General features: G+C 51.7%; 5 protein-coding genes across 5 annotated transcripts; 3 read left to right on the forward strand and 2 right to left on the reverse strand.

The window, feature by feature from the left end:
- Positions 1-39: 39 nt before the first annotated feature.
- On the reverse strand, positions 40-1,914 carry ALTATR162_LOCUS4350 (uncharacterized protein; the record flags this gene model as incomplete). The annotated part of the gene is made up of 2 exons (XM_043311961.1): positions 40-306; positions 358-1,914. 2 exons carry the CDS (start codon positions 1,912-1,914, stop codon positions 40-42), a joined length of 1,824 nt encoding a protein of 607 aa, XP_043167896.1.
- Positions 1,915-2,551: 637 nt separating this feature from the next.
- Positions 2,552-4,643, forward strand: ALTATR162_LOCUS4351 (uncharacterized protein; the record flags this gene model as incomplete). The annotated part of the gene is made up of 2 exons (XM_043311962.1): positions 2,552-3,216; positions 3,266-4,643. The coding sequence occupies 2 exons, from the start codon at positions 2,552-2,554 to the stop codon at positions 4,641-4,643; spliced, it is 2,043 nt and encodes a 680-aa protein (XP_043167897.1).
- Positions 4,644-5,370: 727 nt separating this feature from the next.
- On the reverse strand, positions 5,371-5,959 carry ALTATR162_LOCUS4352 (uncharacterized protein; the record flags this gene model as incomplete). The annotated part of the gene is made up of 2 exons (XM_043311963.1): positions 5,371-5,801; positions 5,905-5,959. 2 exons carry the CDS (start codon positions 5,957-5,959, stop codon positions 5,371-5,373), a joined length of 486 nt encoding a protein of 161 aa, XP_043167898.1.
- Positions 5,960-6,971: 1,012 nt separating this feature from the next.
- On the forward strand, positions 6,972-10,390 carry ALTATR162_LOCUS4353 (uncharacterized protein; the record flags this gene model as incomplete). The annotated part of the gene is made up of 7 exons (XM_043311964.1): positions 6,972-7,126; positions 7,771-7,833; positions 7,882-8,004; positions 8,051-8,906; positions 8,957-9,069; positions 9,419-9,678; positions 9,729-10,390. The coding sequence occupies 7 exons, from the start codon at positions 6,972-6,974 to the stop codon at positions 10,388-10,390; spliced, it is 2,232 nt and encodes a 743-aa protein (XP_043167899.1).
- Positions 10,391-11,967: 1,577 nt separating this feature from the next.
- ALTATR162_LOCUS4354 (uncharacterized protein) lies at positions 11,968-15,404 on the forward strand (the record flags this gene model as incomplete). The annotated part of the gene is made up of 2 exons (XM_043311965.1): positions 11,968-15,310; positions 15,379-15,404. The coding sequence occupies 2 exons, from the start codon at positions 11,968-11,970 to the stop codon at positions 15,402-15,404; spliced, it is 3,369 nt and encodes a 1,122-aa protein (XP_043167900.1).
- Positions 15,405-20,702: the final 5,298 nt, after the last annotated feature.

The following is a 20,702-nucleotide window of genomic DNA, read 5'->3' on the forward strand; positions in this document are numbered from 1 at the left end:
GGGTTAGTAACTGATGAGGGGCGAAAATCTGGCGTGCAACTAATCCTCATCAACCCATTCATCCTCTAGACCGGTGATGTCGTCCTCGTCGCTCGGATCATCGTCGAACATCAACAGTAGTCGCAGTAACTCATCTTGAGGTCTATCCATATGCTGTGATAAGTCTGCAAGTGCTGGGTTCTCCACCTCCCTAGTTGCATCATCTCCAACTTCGAGGCTAGGCGCGAGGCTGATGATGCGAATTGCTTTTGTTGGAAAGATACGGATGCGTCCATCCGCTCCTTCTTCTTGCCGTTGACCGAGCGTCTGTTGTTTTTTAGCTGTTGTTCGTTTATCTCTCTGGAAACGCGAACTTACAGCATAAGTCGTCATAATAGCGTCGTCGAAAAGTGCCATAAAACTGACAGGTACCGCGAGCTGCGGCGCCGAACTCGTGAGGAATGCGTATGAGGATACCAACCCAGCATCTTGTTCTTCGATGCTGATAAGGTTTTTACTGTCGAGCGCAACGACATACACCCTGTTCTGGATCTCAAACATGATTCGATGATTTCGAACAGATAGCCAACCACCCAGGTCGAAACTCGAACCATCAGACTCGCACTCCAGGATTTGACTAAGACTTGCTAAGTTCTTGGACCCGTCTTCCAGTGCTTTACGGAGGTTTGAGCACACGAAAACGCGGCCGAGACGCGAGAAGCCTACAAAGAGGTTGCTGTCGCGGTCTAGCATACCGGCGCCCCATTCATCTTCATCGTTGTCCGCATTGTTTGCATCGTCGGGGGTTTTGGGAAGAGGACCTTTGCCGAGACGAATAGGCGTCAGGCGGCTTTTACGCGGTGATGAAGGCGGAAAGATGCGTTTTGTTGGTCGGCCATAACGCAAAGCAGCCAATGCCGCGTTGGAAGTAGGTGCGTCGGTAGGTGGTAGGGGTTCAACATGGAATTTTTCCGTGCATTGCGATGGTTGTAGCGTACCCAAAGCCTGTCCAGACTTCTTGTCATACACATGATAACCACATGTTCCCATGGAGTACACCACCACATCCTCGTTCTGATCCAGATGACCCACAGCGTCTTGCTCGATTTCCAAGTGTGTAGTCAGCTTTGGTGGGCTCTGCTTCATGTCGTAAACGAAGCCCTGGCCCTCTACTGAGACCACAACTAATGTCCAGTAGGAGAGCTGGAACCCTCTTGTTTGGCAATCGTGATCTAGAACAACGACGCGTCGAAACTCCCCTCTTGCCGTACCTTCTTGATCTGTCTGCCAAACTTCCACCGCATCCCCTTCGCGATCAAACACCGCCATCCCATCTTGGTATTCAAGATGTGCATACGGTCTAACAGAATCTGCAGTATCCGAGTCTAGAATTGAAGGCAGCTGCCACAAAATGCGACCGGTATCCATATCAGTCACATTCAGTCCGCCGGCATGAGAGGTCGAGATAAAAAGGCGGCGCTTGAAATCTGCTTTGAACCGCCATATCGCATGATTGTTAACCTGCAGAATAGACTCGCGTGTGATAGGTTGCGACAAAGCCCAGTTGCGCGCAAGCAGCGTTTGCCGTCTGCAGAGATCTTTCCATGATGTGAGGTTGTCGAAGAACTTGGAGAAGCTGGTGTAGTCTTCAACGAACGAGAAGTCGCGCGCGCGGCCAGGTGGCTCATAGGTCTTATGCGGTTGAGAAGTCTTAGTTGGAGAAGAGTAAATAGCTTCTTGATGTGTCTTGTCGATAAACTGGTGCCAGGCCGGTGATACGGCGGTAAGCGATGCTAATGCTGAGACGGGTGTGAAGTCGAGGATGCGGAGCACGATTTCCGGAGGTAGGACCGTGAGCGGGTCCGAGATGATAACAACTGGAGCCGATTCGCACTTTTTCCAGACAGATTTAGGGGGTTGATGCTCGCTCGTCATGTCGAAGTTTGCATGTGCTGTTGTTCGTGTCCGTACGGCAATATTGTTGATCGATCAGGCACAGCTTTTCAATGAAGTCATTGTGGAGCAGTCACGTTCAATTCTCAGGGAACGTCACAAGCTCAACTTTGGACTTACACAACCACACTTGTGATAATCGCCTCCAGCTGCGCATTTCATCTTCGGGTGGCTGATGCAAAGTTACATACGACGATTCCATTGACTTCTTGAGGACTGCACGTGGGGTTACCTGCATTATTCCCGAGGTGCCATGGGACCTTGCAAGCAATCGGCGCATCCCAGCCGACATCGTACTCAACAACCATCTACATATCGGAGGGATTGATAACGAAAGCCAGCCTGATGACTATGGATACCATCCGATATGCGATAAGCAACATGTCGGCGATTTACATCCGGTTAGGCATCGATGGTGGGGATGCAGCCCGCATTCGCCAAGTCACTAGTAGCTTCGGCAACAGCGTGGTACTGCTTACCATGAACCAAAGAGGCATCTGTATATGTCCGGTTATCTGGGTTATCCTTAGGTTCTGACCCACAGTACCGCCGAGTTGTATATAAAAGTCACGACGGCGATTGTAGAGTTCGCAGGTGTGCCGTTCACGATACGCTCACCATGGCGGGACGTATCATCCTCTCCGGACTGCTGACCGCGTCTCTTGCGTCTATCTCCGTCTCGGCCGCTCCCGTTATCAAGAGGAATCCTTATAGCTTCGTTCTGGAAAACCCCTACAGTGATACTATTTTCGAGCTTGGAAATGTTTCTTACCTAGCAAATACCAAACATCCAAAGGCGAGTGCTGGTTGCACGACCCCAGTTGACTCCTCTACAACGATCCCCATCACGGTTATCAAGACCAACGAAACCGCTATCACAAAGGATTTCCTGACCAACGTCATATCCTCATACCTCGAGGGCGACGATGTCTTCAACCATGACTTCTTGGACGGGCTATATCTGTCATCGAGCGTCAAGTCAACTCTGGATGCTTCCGCCGTCGACTACCTTACCTCTTTCAACACGAGCATGCTTTTTGTGGATGCTTCTGTGACTGCGGACGTTTCAATTAACAAGATGGTCCTTGAATCGGCTGTCGAGCTTCCAGCCGGCCCATACCTCGCGTCCGTTGAAGAAGGTTCAGTAAGCTTTGCGACTGTATATCGGCTCTACCCGGATACCTACCGAACGTTCCTCTTCGGTGCCTACGATTCGAACGACGGACAGGACAATCACAATCCGCTTGGTGTTTTCCTACCCAAATTTTGGGACCCCATGGTTCCGTAAGTAGCCAGCCTCACGCATGGGGATCTAGTCTAACTAATCTCGTAGCGTTCCATCTCGCATCTACTACTGGGACGACGACAGACCTCTCGCAGGAGAGCGCGTCGGGATCAAAGACTTGTACGATGTCAAAGGCCTACAAACCTCCGGTGGCAGTCAAGCATGGGCTCGCATCACGCCTGTTTCGAACGGTACAGCGCCTTCTGTACAGCAGATTATCAACCTTGGAGGTGTCATAGTCGGAAAGCAGAAGCTTGCTCAGTTCGCTTCCGGTGCTAACCCTTGGGAGTGGCAAGACGAACATTACCCATTCAATCCCAGGGGAGACGGATGGCTCACATGCTCAGCTTCTTCTTCCGGCGGTGGTTGCTCCATTGCTGCGTACGATTGGCTGGATTATGCTATTGGAAGTGACACTGGTTCTTCTATGAGACGACCAGCTGCAGTCGCTGGTGTATATGGTCAACGTCCCAGCCAGGGCATGATATCCCTCGAACGGGTCATCCCATTAGGAGCAGCCACCGACACCGCAGGAGTCTTCTCTCGAGACCCCTACAAATGGATCAAATTCGCCAAATCCTGGTACTCACCCTCCCTCTTCCAAGACGAATCCATCACCGGTCTCTCCCCACTCTCGGTCCCAGACACCAACGCATTCCCCAAAACCATCCTCTACCCTACCGATTACCTCCCCCTCAACAATTCCGCCGCCGAGCCCATTCTTCAAGACTTCATCGCAAACATGTCCCGAATCTTCAACATGACCGTCAAAGAGTTCAACTTCACTGCCACCGTGCAGAACTTCTCCGACCCCATCGCCAGCAACTTCACCACCATGAACGCAGCAACCGGCGTAATAAACACATGGTCCGCATGGCAAGTCGTCGGAAAACCCTTGATAACCGCCTGGGCCGCCCTCTTCGACGGCCGCTTCCCTCCAATCGATCCCGCACGGAGACCTGGCTGGATCAACTTCAACGAATCGCGTACAAACCAAACCACCTACGATGCAGCCCTCGTAACCAAGAACACAGCTGTAGAATGGTATGAACGCGAACTCCAATACTCTACTCCAGAATCCTGTTCCGAATCCGTCATGCTCTACGACATTGGCACAGGCGGTTTGCCCTCTTTTCGCGAAAAGGAACTCAATGACTCGCCCGATGCTTCGTACCTAGCCGTCACGCCACCGACGGCCAAGATAACTGGTGCGGGTATCTGTCCGATATTTGGGTGTGCGGATTTTACGGTGCCGATTGGGCAGGTAGCGTATCAGAGTAATGTTACGTTTCATGAGGAGATGGTGCCTGTGACGATCAACCTTGTGGTGAAGAGAGGGTGCGATTTTGTGCTTTATAACATGATTGAGAGGCTGGCGGATGAGGGGGTGCTGAAGACTGTTAAGACGGGGAGGACGGCGTTTTGAGGTGGGGGGGTTATGAGATACGAATCGCATGACGTGCAATGCTCGATCAAAAATGTTAGACCTTGGGTCAAAAGGGGTCTTGGATAGTGCAACGTATGCCGCCTATAGTATTAATGAACAACCAAGATGGTCATGATTGTATGAGCAATTTTCTGTGCAACGGTGTAAGTGTCTGTACGCCTTGTCCGCAACGCAAGCATGCCGACAGCGGAGATTAGTGTCTGCCCAAGCGTTGCAGTCGCGTAAGAACACTCTCCAAATGTCGCGTTGCATAGTTGCTTCCGATCTGAAAATGTGTCCTATAGGCGAAGAAGCTGTGTGGATAGTAGAAAACAAATCGATTCTCGACACGTGGGCGATTGTTAGTCGATATAACATTGCTTTTGGAGCGAGACCGCAAAAGACGATTGCACTAATAGAGGGGAGAATGTCGCTTGGCGAAGCCAAATTGCATTGTTGCAAGCCAAACTGGTTCAGCGCTCTTGTGTCCAAGAGCCGGAATGCATCATTCTGCCCTTCAAAAAGCGACCACAACGCCAAATGTATAATAGACAATACAATGCCAGATGTCTATAGTTTCCCCCGACGCTTTTGAGATGCCGTATTGATGCAGTATTAGGAGAAGAAGAAAGGATGCGAACATCTGCGAGAGGTTCAGGACATGCGTCTCTGATTCCTCTTGGTGCCAGTGTGCGACTTTGCGCACCTGCAAGCACCCGTATACCATCTATGATCGATGCATGGTACACCGGTCCAGCGCATCGAGCAACTCGGGCCGTTCCGCCAAGGCTTGTCGCGCCTGGGTATAGCTGAACCAATTCCGATTCCGCTTGTGTTGCTCAGGCCACTGAGCTTCCTGCTTCTCGACGGTCGCTTCGAAGAAATGGTACGAGGCCTTTGGGGCCTGGGAGGTGAGCTGGTCGGGTCTTCGCTTCTCGGGGATGAGGCCGAGGTCGTAGTTGATCTTGCATATTATGCCAGCCTCTTCCCAGGCTTCGCGTTTGGCGGCATCTTGGGCAGTCGCTTCGTCCGTCTCCCAGCCGCCTTTTGGGAGCACCCATCCGTTTCGCTTGGTGGACTGGATGAGGAGCACGTAGTACTTGTCGGCAGAAAGCGGGACAACACCGGCGACTAGCCGCTCGCCTTGGGATCCATAGCCTGCCGCCAATCAGCCGAAAGTTAAAAGCGGTGAGTATGGAGGAATTCGGGGCACGGATTCATGTTTTTGGTCGGTGGTGTGGGGTCTCGTGGGCACACTTACGTTGATTCACGCGACCAGTACGCGACTGCATCGACAACTGCTGGGTAGCGGCCATGTCGGCGCTGATGTATCTCTAGGAGAATTTGGGTGGCACCGCTTGTATGCGACTCGCTCGACGCGACGGCAGCAAGACTCAGCAAGGGGCTTGGTCGGAAGAGCAGGGGCGAGCCAGGCGGCGAAATGAAGCCGAGCAAACAGCGAACGTGTGTGTGTGGGTGTGTGTGTGTGTGTGTGTGTATGTGTGGCTTCACGGGGGAGTGGTGGTGATCAGATGTGAAGGGGAGTTGTGTGGTAGGCAAAAGGGCTGAGCAAGGCTCAGTCCCGCGGATGACGGGGCTGAGGATGTTGAAGGAGCCTGCGAGCAGCAAAGAAGTTCGGCATGGTGGATGGATGTTTTAGTAGGTGGTTCGGGTCAGGGACTTTTTACGTGGAAACTAAGGGCTCGCGGAGCGTCACGCCTGTCGCCAAGGCCCGCCTGCAAGAGGAGCTTTGTCCGGGGTGCCTGCCAGCATCTGCACATATCTGCACAAAACTGCAATTAAAGTCGACGGCAGGCAGCCAGACAAGGCATTGATTCTACCTATCGGCGCCAAAGACAGGCCGTCTACGGTCCCAGCTCGCAGCTACAGTGCGCTGCATAGGGAGCCGGCGGGGCACGCGAGACCAGCGCGCCGCCTGCAGCTTCTCTGACTTGCCTGCCCTCTGGATGACGTACGGGCATTTAAACGGCGAATTACCCACTAGAAAACGAGCAATTGCCCCCGTGTAGACGCTGATCAGAGTTCCTGGTGCGCGCCCTGCACGCTGTAATACAACACCGTCACAGTGCTATTGTGTGTGTTGACCCCGCGACCGATCGTGTTTCTCCGCCAGAACATCAACGCCATCCACACCCTGACCGCCTCGACCGACCCCGTCAGTCCGAAGAGCCCTGATCTTGAGCAAGTGGGCGTGGACAAGGAGCTATTATTCATTCTCCTACCGGCTGTCATCGCTCGCCGCCGCGACAACGTTCGAATCCGCCTCGGACCACTACCCCCACCAGCTCCCACGCTTATGCTGCCCTCATGCAGTCCAGTGTGACGCCTTTCGGTATGTTCTGCTCCAACCATTTCCCTGGGTTCCGGCTCGTGCCTGTCTGGCTGGACATCAACCTGTCTTTGACATTTCCAGCATTCCCAGCAGTGCGGGCATGGCATCTCAAGACCCTGGCCATCAACGAGTTGCTAACTGTCATTTTTAGGCTACAGTAGTGAGTCGTGCGGATACTGCAAAGACGCGTCGAATGGCAGTAGAACCTCGAATTCTCGTACGTGGATTTTCATAGTCATCCCTATTCGGTTATGGTCGGATCGCCATGCCTGCATACCGCTGTCAGAGCGGTCAAGCCATCTCACACGAACAATGGGCGTCAATGTTGCAGCCGGCGCTTTTCCCGCCTGCACTTGATGTTCCGTTAAGGTTACCTGCCCTCACGTGCTGCGCCCCGCGTCGCATGGAATTTTGCCCGCTATCACCCATGCCCCAAGCGATGCTTTGCCGCCAAGCATCGTCCACACGTCGGCAGACTTTGTATGATTTAGATCTCGGATCTTGGGATGATTGCATCACAGCGCATATTCATCTCGATTGCTGCCATGTCTTGTGAGCTAGAGCGGGGAAAATCGGAGTGAGGTTGAGAGCCGAGAGCATTGACTGACCTTGCCTGATTAGGAGCAAGCTACTACTTTTCGTCGAAAAGCTTGACCGTTGAAGTCTACCAAATTCTTGTGGACCGCGGTTGGAGAAGGTGATGACCCACTCATGCATGGCACCATCCTGCATTACAGCACTATGCCCATAACAGCAGCTGACACTGGCTTCTAGATCTGGTACCATCTTCTACAAGCCGGACGTGCTGCGGCACTGTTGTCCGCATTACACGATTCGGTAAGTAGCTTTGCAGCAACATGCTGCTAGAGACTTACCCGAGACTAGTCTACCCGTAGCCTCCTTCAAACCTTCAAAGGATCAGAGGAAGGCGGTCAACCATTGGAATGACCATGTGCTAGGCGAGTCTTATATGAAAGAGGCTTCTAGGCTCTATCCAATATCAAAAGAGTGCGTGACAACACCGCATACTTGTTACTAGGCTGACCGCTGTCAGAGAGAAAGCTCGATTAAAAAACACTTTCGATCTCACTCGCGAGATTCACAAGACTGAGTTACAGAATGTCAAGCAGCCACCTGAACCCGCACATCGCTTTGAGGTAACACTCGAGCCAGCAGCATTCACGCTTGAGAAGTATGAGCTGTTCAAGAACTATCAGCAAAACGTGCACAAGGAGAAACCTCACGAGATATCTCAATCAGGTTTCAAGCGTTTCCTATGTGATTCGCCGCTGAAGCAGACGTCTAGAACCGTTGATGGCAAGGAACAGCTCTTGGGATCCTATCACCAATGCTACCGACTAGATGGACGGCTCATTGCGATGGGCATACTTGACCTGTTACCTCACTGCGTTAGTGGTGTCTACATGCTCTATCATTCGGACTATGAGCAATGGCAGTTCGGAAAGTTGAGTGCGCTACGAGAAGCAGCGCTGGCGCTCGAGGGTGGCTACCAGTACTACTATATGGGATACTACATCCACTCGTGTGTCAAGATGAAGTACAAGGGCGACTACAAGACTCAACATGTTCTGGATCCCGAGACATACGAATGGCATCCGCTGGAGGGTGAGCTGCGCGCTCTACTGGACAAAAAACCTTATGTTTCCATGTCTAGGGAGCGTCGTAGGAAGGACAACAAGAGCGACGAAGAGAAGAGCACTACAGAAGAACAAGACGACTACTCCGATTATCCTCGGCCAACAGCTGCTGAAGCTGGCAAGGCCGTAAAAAAGGGCATGTCGTTGTTTGACCTGAAGGTGCCGGGGCTCATGACCGCTGAAGAGATCGAAGAGCAACTTGACTTGGCTACCATGCCCATTCGGGTTGGTGGAAGGATGGCAGAAGCTCAGGTGAGCGAACAGCTTACATCAGGCGTTGACTCGGTACTGACTACTCATAGGACCTGGTCTCCTGGGACAGCAGTGATTTGAAAAACCCGAAGTCGATTAAAGGCGTCATTGGCGAAATGGTCGCAGGCATGGGGCCTGAAGCTGCATGGCAGGTTGTGGTTCAGTTAGGATGAACTGTATGAAGTTACGAGAAACCATTTCGAGACGTGTTTGCCGATATCTCCTATAGATTGGAAAGCATCTAGTCTGCTTTTTATATAGAATTGACACGCAAATGCATGATCTTGTGCTCGTATGCTCAATCTTTGATGGCTTCCCCTAACGACGAGGTACCTGGTCCCTTTGAGCCTAGCTTCTACGGGATGCCGAGGCTGCCGCTCCGAATATCATCTTACCAAAAGTCGACGCACAACACGCATTGTCGCAGCACGTAACAATGTCCGCGTCGCCCCTCACACTCATCGTGCGCCCTCGTGGTATGCTTCTTCCCTATCACATTCATTAGCCTCTAGTCGGACCAAAGACATTGTGATTGCTGTTGTTAACCCCTCCATAGGCCGTCCGATCAAGAACCTCCCCGACACCATCACCGTCCCCTCAGATGCTTCTGCCTCCCAGATCTTCGAAGAAATTGCGAAAGCCTCGAGGTTCTCAATCCACCGATTGAGGATCACCAAGGGCAGCGATGGATCGCCAATTAACAATGTGCGGGATGTGACGGTTCACGACACAGGCTTGAGGAACAAGAGTGCTCTTGACGTCAAGGATCTAGGTGAGCCTATATATCACCGTGTCATGATCAGACGGCTAACAATGTATCAGGTCCTCAGATCTCATGGCGCACCGTCTTCATCGTCGAATATCTCGGACCCCTCCTCATCCACCCGCTCATCTACTTCGGCCGCTCCCTCATCTACGGCACCTCAGCCCCTCTCTCGCAGCTCCAGAAGCTCACCTTCTTAATGTGCGTCGCCCACTTCGCAAAGCGCGAGTTCGAAACCCTCTTTGTCCACCGCTTCTCGTCAGCCACCATGCCCATAATGAACATCTACAAGAACAGCGGCTACTACTGGCTCCTCTCGGGGTTGAACCTGGCATACTGGAGCTACGGTCCCAACAGCCCGGCTGCTAGGCCTTCGAACCCCCTCCTGACATATCTCGGCGTCGCCCTATTTGCAATTGGCGAGGTCTGTAATTATAGCACACACCTGACGCTCAAGAACTTGCGCCGTCCAGGCAGCACCGAGCGCGGTATCCCCAAGGGATTGGGCTTCGATCTAGTCACATGTCCCAACTACATGTTCGAAGCTATGGCCTGGATCGGCGTGGCGCTGGTCAACTGGAGCTTGAGCACCGTCATCTTCATCATCGTGGCTGTTGGGCAGATGGGTGTTTGGGCCTGGAAGAAGGAGAAGAGGTATCGCAAGGAGTTTGGTGACAAATACAAGCGCAAGCGGTATGCCATCTTGCCAGGCATCTGGTAGAAGGATGTTATCAGGCGAAAGGCGTGAGGTTACTGGAGAGGCATCTATAAGGTGTTAGTGGGGCATGGAGGCTTTGCACATAGAGGACGATGCGCAAAGAGGGCCAATGAAAGACTAGAAGCGATGGATGAGCAACATTGGGTTAAGCTAAGGCTGTGGCGAGGCGCACTTGGAGGACTACGATGTGAAGGCTGTCACACCGGGCTCAAAACGGTGACACCTCCGCAGGTACCCGCCTTTAGTGCACAGATGCCTATAGGCATTTTTGTCCCAGCAACACGTTCATCATTTGCTTGCTGAAGGTCCCCGTTGTGACTGGTGTGGTTGTGGCTGCGTGCTCAGTTGGCTTTGACGTTCACACCATTTGTCGTACCATAACAGCACATTAACAGGCCTTGTAACATTGAACATGTGCTTGGCTTTGGTGTCCCTGTACTACCACCATTCGCCTGCCTAACCCAATGCTTGCTTTTTCGTCGATGGAGGCTTGTTGGATGGATCTGCTCGCGGCGGCCACTCCCATATGGCCCCGGGGAACGCCGACCCTGCATAAGCGCGGGAAAGGCAATACCCAGACCCAACCTGTCCTGATGTCTCCCCACCCATTGATTTCGCAAAAAAGAAGCTGACCGTCTCACCGACGGGCATGAGGATGTGAGGCTGAAGCAAACTGCAGACGGAGAGGACGAGATGGTTGCTGCCTTGTGAGAAGGATGCCTGCAAAAAGGCAAGACCGAGGCTGAGATGCTTGCAGGCCCCACTCGCTCAAGCAGCCCACCTCTAGTTCTCACCGGGAACGACACAGCTGAAAGGTCTCTCGCCATCCAAGCCGCGGCCCGCATACCAATCACGGGAAATGGCCAATTGAATTTCACACGATTAGCCAGTTCGGCAGGTCGAAGTAGTGCTAAGGCTAGGCTGATCACGAACGGGCTGACCGCCAATATCGTTCTTGTAGGCAAATCGCATCCACGATCCTTCAGCCGCAATCACGAGTGCGTCCTATGAGAACACGTACACACGTATAAGAGAACTCGGGCTGATCGATTGTGGGACAAAGCATTGTCTCAAGCCTCGCTCGTCCTTGTGTGAACGATCCGTATTCTTTCGGCGTTCGCAGCAGATATACCCCTCGTTCCTTTTTGGTGTGGCTTACTGGCGTCACTACTTATACCTGCAAGGCTAGACATCGCGTTCCTGTTTGCTGTATATCGTTCTTGCTGCTTCTTGAAGTAGGCGAGTCTGGATAATACCTTCACTTCGACTACACTACAGAGCTACTGAAACGGCAGCCACGTACGGTTGTTCTGGACCGGTATTGGAAGGAAGTCTGACACCTAGAGAAGAGTCAATCGCATGTAAGTCTGGTGGCATCACTCCTCTTCCTCTAAACCTACTCCACAACATCACTCCCGTGTTTCTATTGTTTCCGGTTTAGTCCGCCAGTCATTCAAATATCCTCGAGGAAACGAATCCTGAGATGTGCTCCAACAATAGGGCTCCCTTCTTCTTCCGGATCCAAGAAAGAACTGAGCATAAGAAAGTTGCTAACATTAACGTCAAGCACTACCAACATCATGGCTGGCACAGCTGCAGAGGCGAAAGCGGCATGGGACGCCCATGTCGACACCCGCACAGGAGCTGAGCCTCCCAGACCAGCTGATCCATCCGAGCTCAGTACACTTAGAAACACCATTGGTGGATCTTTCAGAGCAGCAGCAGCTTTAGTTGGCGCTGCCACGGCCTCAGTCCCTGACCAGACTGGTGATGGTTCCAAAATTGCACCAGAAGAGAAGGCTAGCCTTTACAAGAAGATTGAAGGCGGTCTTCGAGACATGTCTCACCTTGGCATCGAGAACATCCAGAGTCTGATGGACATTCAGAAGGAAAAGATGCTTGGCGGATATACTGATGATAAGACTTACCTCATGGAGGGCCTTATCCGAACCGCTGCTGCGTTACCTGACGGGTCTAAGACAAGAGATGCAGTGACAGGCCGTTTCCTGGAGCAGCTGTGGGGTGACTTGCAGCACCCGCCACAGTCATACCTTGGGTCAAAGTACCAGTACCGTTCCGCGGATGGATCAAACAACAGTCTCGTCAGCCCGCAAGTTGGTGCGGCAGGAACACCGTATGCTAGGACAGTCAAGCCGTCTATGATGCAGACTCCTGCACGCCCAGACCCCGGTGTCGTATTCGACAGCATCATGACGAGAAAACACGCCGAACTGCATCCCAACAGAATCTCGAGTATGTTGTTTTATCTGGCATCCATCATTATCCATGACTGCTTCCGGACGAGCCACGAGGATTACTCAATCTCAATGACGTCTTCGTATCTCGATCTATCGCCTTTGTATGGCAGCAACCAGGTTGAGCAAGATATGATGAGGACTGGGCGTGATGGAAAGATCAAGCCTGACTGCTTCTCGGAAGCAAGGCTATTGTTCTTCCCTCCCGGTGTCGGCGCTATGCTGATCATGTTCAACCGTTTCCACAACTACACAGTCGAGAACCTGGCCGCTATCAACGAACAAGGGCGCTTCACAAAGCCTTCGAATGAAGTACCAAAATCGACTGGTGACGTCGAAGTTGACAAGAAGACAAAGGCAAAGTACGATGCAGCATGGAAGAAGTACGACAACGATCTTTTCCAGACTGGTCGTCTCATCACTTGTGGTCTTTACGTCAACATCATCTTGATCGACTACGTCCGCACGATTCTGGATCTCAACCGCACTGATAGTAACTGGCAACTAAACCCCCGCGCCGAGGTAGCAGATCTACCGATGGGTGTTGGCAACCAAGTCTCTGCTGAGTTCAACCTGGTGTACCGATGGCACTCTACAGTGTCCGATCGTGACGAGAAGTGGACGCAGGAGATGTGGGATGGTCTCTTCGGCGAGGGTCGCGATCCCAAGTCCGTCCACAAATACGAGTTCCTTAGCAAGATGAACGAGGTCTATAAGAAGACTGACCCTGATCCGTCAAAGCGCAAGTTTGCTGGTCTGGAGCGAGGTGACAACGGAACACTACCTGACCAAGACCTGGTTGACATCTTGACATCGAGCATTGAGGACTGTGCCAACTCTTTCGGACCGAATAGGGTTCCTGCGGTCTTCCGTGCTATCGAAGTCCTCGGTATCGAACAAGCACGTGTTTGGAACTTGGGCTCGCTCAACGAATTTCGAAAGTACTTTAAGCTTGAGCCACACAACACCTTCGAAGACATCACGTCCGACAAGTATGTGCAGGAGCAACTTAGACACCTCTACGACCACCCGGACAAGGTTGAAATCTACCCTGGTATCGTCGTCGAGGACGCAAAGAAGCCTATGGCTCCCGGTTCCGGTCTTTGCCCGTCATACACTGTCTCCCGCGCTGTTCTTTCTGATGCCGTCGCGCTGGTCCGCGGCGATAGATTCTACACGCACGACTACAACCCACGCACGTTGACCAACTGGGGATACCGCCTTGCTGATAGCGATACCGGCGTTGACAATGGATGTGTCTTCTACAAGCTCTTCCTCCGCGCTTTCCCACAACACTTCAAGTACAACAGCGTCTACGCCCATTATCCGCTTACCATACCTTCCGCCATGCAGACCGCCCTCAAAGATCTGAAGAAAGACAACCTCTACGACTTCAGCAAGCCAGTGGCAACATCACACCCGCACTTCGTCAAAGAATACAAGCTCGCTACCGACATCATGAAGGACCAAACCACGTTCAAAGTCGTCTGGGGTAAAGCCATGGAATATATCATGGGTCCTGCATCTGCCGACTTCATGCTCGCTGGTGACGGACCCAAAAACACTGCTTCTAGGCAAATGGTCAGCAAAGCACTCTACATCTCCGACTGGGACAAGGAAGTACGAAACTACTACACCCGGAAGACTAGAGAGCTACTGAGAGAGAAGAGCGCAAAGATCGCCGACTTCAACCAAGTAGATATCATCCGCTCCATCGGTAACCTCGCACACGTTCACTTCTGCTCCGAGCTGTTCATGCTGCCACTGAAGACAGCAGCGCAACCTCATGGTATCTTCACGGAAGCTGAACTCTACCTTATCATGTCTTCAGTCTTTGCTCTCATCTTCTTCGACGCGGATCCTGCTTCTTCTTTCCCCTTGCATGTCAAGGCAAGAAAGGCGACGCAACTGCTCGGTAACATCGTTGAGAAGAACGTCAAAGCTATTGCAAGCTCTGGGGTCTTGTCCAGCATCATGGCTACAATCTGGCCTCAGGAAACTACTTTGAAGTCGTATGGTGTGCACATGATCAAGCGGTTGTTGGAGAGTGGTATGAGTCCCGAGACTCTGACTTGGGGCCACATTCTGGGTACAGCGGGAGGAATGGTGTCGAACCAAGGCCAGCTCTTTGCTCAGACGATCGAATACTACCTCCTCGGCAACGGCAAGAAGCATTGGGCTGAAATTTCAAAGTTAGCACAAGATGATAGCGAAGAGGCATTTGAGAAGTTGATGCACTACACCATGGAGGGTGGAAGATTGAACGGCGAAACAGGCGTCATTCGTGCTGTTGCCAAACCAACGACGATCACCGAGGGAGCAAAGACGACAGACCTCAAAGCAGGCGACGCCGTCTTCGTAAACCTACGCACCGCCTCCCACGACCCAGCCATCTTCCCTAACCCGGACGAAGTCGACATCACACGCCCACTGGATTCCTACATTCATCTCGGATACGGCCCGCACCAGTGTCTTGGTTTGCCCATGACACGTATCACGCTCACGACGATGCTGCGAGAAGTGGCCAGGCTGAAGAACTTGCGGCCGGCGCTTGGTCCGCAAGGGAAGATCCACAAGGTTGAGAAGAAGATGGGTCCCGGCGAGGACAAGTACTCGTATCATGCTTATTTGACGGAGAATCAGGATATGTATTTTCCGTTCCCCTGTGGTAAGTTTTGCCTAAATCAACTTCTCCAACGTGCTATGTTCAAGGAGAGATGCTAATATGATGTGTAGCTTTGAAAGTATGCTGGGATGATTAGGTAATGGGGTAAGGGAGTTTGGGATCTGAGGTTTGGTTGATGTGTGTATGATGAGTGTGGGAAGTTGAGGAACGTCTCGGGTTAGTCTGCAAAGGCGTTTGTATCACTCTATCACGGTGAATGGCGCAGGTAGCTGAATTATCATAAATAACAACACGTTTAATAAGACGCAAACAACAGATTGCGCGTAGCTATTTATCACAGTTTTAAATTAAGATCCGAAATTGTTCTGGATGGAACAAAGACGCACTGCTTCGCTGGGCGTTACTCGAATTCGGAAACCTCGGGGTGCACGCGCACGCTAGAGCCCGTGCTAGAGGCTAGCTTCTCATTGGCCCTACTAACGCAGGGGCTTCCAAGTTATGACATTCTCGCACCGACTATATGCTAAACGACAACCTCCGTGATTCCTGTAATCCCAACGTTTAACCAATCACAGACATTTCCGGTTTGGTCAATTACTTTGGACGCTTTCGTCCTATGCATTACGACTTTAGAGGCCCCGCAAGCAGGGTAACAACATACCAGTCTCCTTGTTGCACCGAGATGACCGAGAAAATAGGGGAAGGTCATGGGCAGCGCGCATCCGTGATATCGCAACGTCAAAGCACACTTCTCAATGCGTAGATGGCATGAGTCGGCGGTCGTAGCGACATAGCGACAATCTAAACGACCGGTTTCTCCCGAGGGCACGGGTAACTACTGACAAGTCTTGTCGACTTGTGACAGTGAGCATGACTAGGTCCTCCAGCACCTGCCTAAGGGCAAGCTTGCTGCGGCAGAGTTACGGCGCCCTCCTACACACGACAGCCATTTTGGAGTCATATTCTCATTTCCTCGATTGTCGTATGTCGCTAGCAGCGGTAGAATAGCAAAAGCGAAGCGGGATCGATTGGCGGAAAGTCAGTCAGGACTTGTTCTGGCTGCGTAGGCGTCCTCTTAGAAAGTGCCAGCGCCCAACGCGTCCGCAGAGAGTCATGAGAATATACAACTGCTACAGGAGCTTGTAGTAAGGAGGTTCGACGCCAGGAAGAGCTACTTAAGCAGAGTAGCATAACCCCCCACTCGTGAGGAGCTAACGTGCACACAGTATTAATATTCGGAGTACGACGGAAGTAAAAGAGTGCCAGCCTGTGCTACATCTCTAGCCACTTTATCGCTAGAGAGGCGCGCCGTCATATACTGAATGCACAATGATCAGAGCAAGTGTGGCAGAAGAGAGATGTACTTGAATTAGGCAAGGTTCCATGTGCCTACAGTAACCGCATGCAGGAATCTGCGCAGGTTCGACATGACCAACGTACAAAAGGAGTAGACAGCATAGTAGAACGCATTATATCCTGCTCTACCTATGGAAATGGCCCATGACTGTGTTCGGAGTATTGTCCCCAAAGTATCGAAGCTTGTCCTGTTCACCAGTATACCCTTGGTTATTCTACGCATCAAGCGTGACGATCATGAAGTGATCAGAGTCCTGAGTAGAGCTGATTTGGCGTCTAAGGCCGTCAAGGAATCGCTACCCCTTCCTTAGTGCTAACCTCCATTGTCCTGTTGCACAGTATCAGCCCTAAGCTTTGACTTTCTAAAGACCAAGGGATCATACCAACTCTGTTCGTCCCATCGCAATGCCTCATGGACGCTTGCAATCTTCGGATGCGAATGCAGGAGCTCTGCAGTGATGATTGAGGACTATATCCCGTACGCGCTGGAGTAAGATTTGAATGTTTTCCTCCTCCTTCAACATGTCGTTTATCTCTTCTAGTGTAGGCATTGATTGGGAAGTAATACCGATGCATTCGTTTCCGTGTGTTCGTTGTCTATAGACTTGGGAGAACTTATTGATGAGCTCGGCACTGTCTAGTATCTAGCATAGGTCAGTATATTGTAAAGGAGGATGGAAGGTTCCATACCTCATTGAGTCGAATACAAAGCTCAGAAATTTCTGAAGACTGAGGAAAGGATCTAGCACAACGCACGGAATCCGAATCATTCGTCTTCATCTCTGATGAACGAAAAGCCTGGAAGTGGTGGGTTGTGTTACTGCTAGAGGCAAGCACGCACATATGCCCGCGTAATGCTGGATGAGGTAGACTTTGTCGTTTTAGATGGCTGATGCGGACAACAAAGGTTCACGCTCTTATCACGACATCAATCGATCGGGTATACTTAAAGTAGCCCTAGAGAGGCGGCCGGGGAAGCGGAACCGAGAAGACCTCAAGGGTGATCATTAAACTTCAAGGACGCCCAATCAGGGAAATGGTCAAGCGTAGATCTCGACGATACAAGAAGGGTCTCGTTCGCGCATGGCTTCCGATCTGCGACTTGATTTGTCCATCGTTAAGATGGGGCCACAATCGGAGCTGCCGTATCACGCCATCTTTATCTGACGGCTTGCATTGTGGTGGTGTGTATATTGATACCAAGGCAGGGCAAAACAAAGCTGTTAAGTAACTCGATATGATTATCTCAATGCAGGTGTTTCCCCAAACACCCTGGGTACTTCGTATGCAGCTCCAGATTTCGATCTCACGGCATGCAGAATACATGATATTAGCTATGTTGGAATGCTTTCTGAGTATCTACATGAATTCGAAGTAACGTTGAAAGTATGCTAAAATTATATCATGATTGATAACATGCATCATGTATAACACCAGCCCTAGGGAGCGCGCTACCTGCAGACTCCAAACTTCACAGTATGGACGCGCAATCCTCACCTAGCGCAAGCATAATGCTACTTTCGTATGTCGAGCATTTGTTAGCTCGCCGAATTTGCGCCGTATGTGTGTAACGAGTGGTATTCGGCCTCACTAGGTTGGACTAGGCGCTAATATGATGCGCGCTAGTGTGATACCTCATACGGTTGGTTGGACGTAAACGAAAACTTCCATGTGAAGCTCGAGCCCAGAACGGCAATCAAACTCGTTCTGTGCCTATCCCCTAGCTTCGCCATTCCTTGTCTGGCGTCCATCCTGTCAACAAACGGTCTGTCAGCCCACGGTCGAACCGCACAAGCAACGTGCCGGAACATGGATCTGATGCCGTGCAGATCGTCTCTTGCTGCATCCAACCTAGTATCATGCATTGGAAAACTGTCTTAAGAGCTTGTTGTGGCATGATTATGCGGAAGCTCGCCTCAGACCCACGGTCAGGCTCTAAAAGGCTTAAGCTGTGTGATGTCACCGTCCCAGGTAGCCGTCAAAATGATGAGCTGGGAATGTTATGATGTGTTACAGCTCTCACTCACGTCAAGCTCGTCATCCAAAGTAGTGTTTTGTGTACTGTGTCGTGTTGTGATAATCTAGAACAATGTCGCGTTGATGCCGTCCCAAGTGGCGGTTGAAGTACAGTGTTGTACATAGAAGGGTTCCGTAGCTTTATGTCAGACATCGTGTCTTGGTGGTACTGCGGTACGCTCTGCAGGGAGGTGGACAAAGCTCAACTGGTTCGGCAGATCCTCATGGCTGCATGACACACCCGCTGCGAGAGGGTGTTACGGCTGTCCCGCATCCGTACCGCCTTGTGTCTTATACGTCGTAAACATGTAAACTATGGCCAGTAGCTAGACAGAACCCTACGTCAGAGGTCGGCAGAGCTTTGGTCCTCGAATGCGGCCGTAAGCTAGCCCATGAGCCCATCCCTTTCCGACCTCTGCTCTCTTGTCACTTCCGAATTACCCTCCTGGAGCGGGTGCACGCCGACTCGACAGCTCTGACTCTGTATCAGCCAACATGCTGCTGTAGACAGAGGTTGTGCGTTGCCCGAGGCCTAGCTCTGACTGTCGCTGAATGTATGGACTCAGACGCCGCGCTGTTCCATCTCTTTATCATCCCTGCCATTTCGTGTCTCGGCATCAAGCTCCGATCGCAAGGTCCGGATCTCGGCTGCCATCGCAGGGGGATGGCTACCTTCCCGGTCGCTGATCAGGGAGGCTCTGCGATTGTCTGCAGGGGTGGAGGACATCTACCTCTCGCGACCTGTGCCACAGAACGGCAACGTGGACAGCGAGAGCCGAATGCTCATCTCCATGTTGCCGAGCTGCGGCTACGGATAGTGTAAGCCTAATAAGAGACGCTATCGCTTCTTATGGCTAGAGAGGCGTATGGAGATTGTCGTTCAGTTGTGGCAGGACGTCAAGGAGAGTTCACGTTCACAGTGGGCTGAAGACAGGCGAAGGCCAAGAGTGAGTCGGGAGCAACAATAACAACAACAGATGTAACTTAGTGAACTTAATCACCGTTAAGTTGATATTAATCAGCGTCTACAATCGAACATGCGCCCACAGAACATGTACTGCATGTGATCATTGCTGCTCCCAGCCCGAAGACAGGAAATGCCTCTCCTGCACGCCCAAAGCAGCGAAAGTGCGCTCACTAGAGCATCTATCGCGCATCTTCCTCTCCTCTTGTTATTCTAGGCCGGTCAGTCCATATACAAAGGGAGCGGCTGGTGCTGACAATTTGGGGCTTGGTAGTCCTGGATGGCACCCATACCCCAGGTGTTATAAGCGTCGATGAAATTTTGAGCTGTGTTCTTCTGAGCGGTAATGCTGGAGAGGTGTAAGAAGGCTTGCGCTACCCTGTGGAGTTTGGGAAGAGTGTCTGCATAGAGCAGGCTACCAGTGCCGACAGTAAAGATCTACTTTTGGCTTCCTCCAGCGACATCGCGGCGTTGAGATTTTGTGCTGGGAGCAATGGCCATGTACCACATCTATGCGGCACGGGTGCACACAAGCGCTCCGAGCGCTTGGGTGGCATCCCCTGACCGGTCCGTCCCACACCTCAGCTTCCTCTCATGAACAAGCCCTGCATTACCCACTCAACAAGATCTAAGATCTGCAAATGCATGCTCCAACTACGTCTCCAGATTCCACACTAGCAGTGCTCAACCAATCCTCGGCGATAGTCCGGACAAACGCTATACTTCGCAAGTATATCACCTACTCGATCGAGCACCAGACGCATAAGCTAAGCACTCGATACCGGGATCTACGCCATGCTGCGAGATGCTGAAATGCTGTGTGCAAATGCATGATTGGGTGTGAATATAGACAGCTGGATGCATTACAGATTGAGCGGGATGCATGAATCTTGCATCATCCCTCTATGCGTATCGCTCGGAAGAGACGGAACGTGTGGCACGGTTGTGCGCGGATTTTATAGACAGAATGGTTGGAAGAGAGTGTATGTTGTATTTCTTTTTAGCATTCTGGCTCAGCTTATATGAAGATCATCGCACGGCGCTATCAGTAGGAACTGGTACCGTGCGCCCACCTCACCTGACACTCTTTCTCTGTAT

The sequence above is a fragment of the Alternaria atra genome (genome assembly GCF_907166805.1).
Source record: "Alternaria atra isolate CS162 genome assembly, contig: 23, whole genome shotgun sequence".
Taxonomy (NCBI): Eukaryota; Fungi; Ascomycota; class Dothideomycetes; order Pleosporales; family Pleosporaceae; genus Alternaria; species Alternaria atra.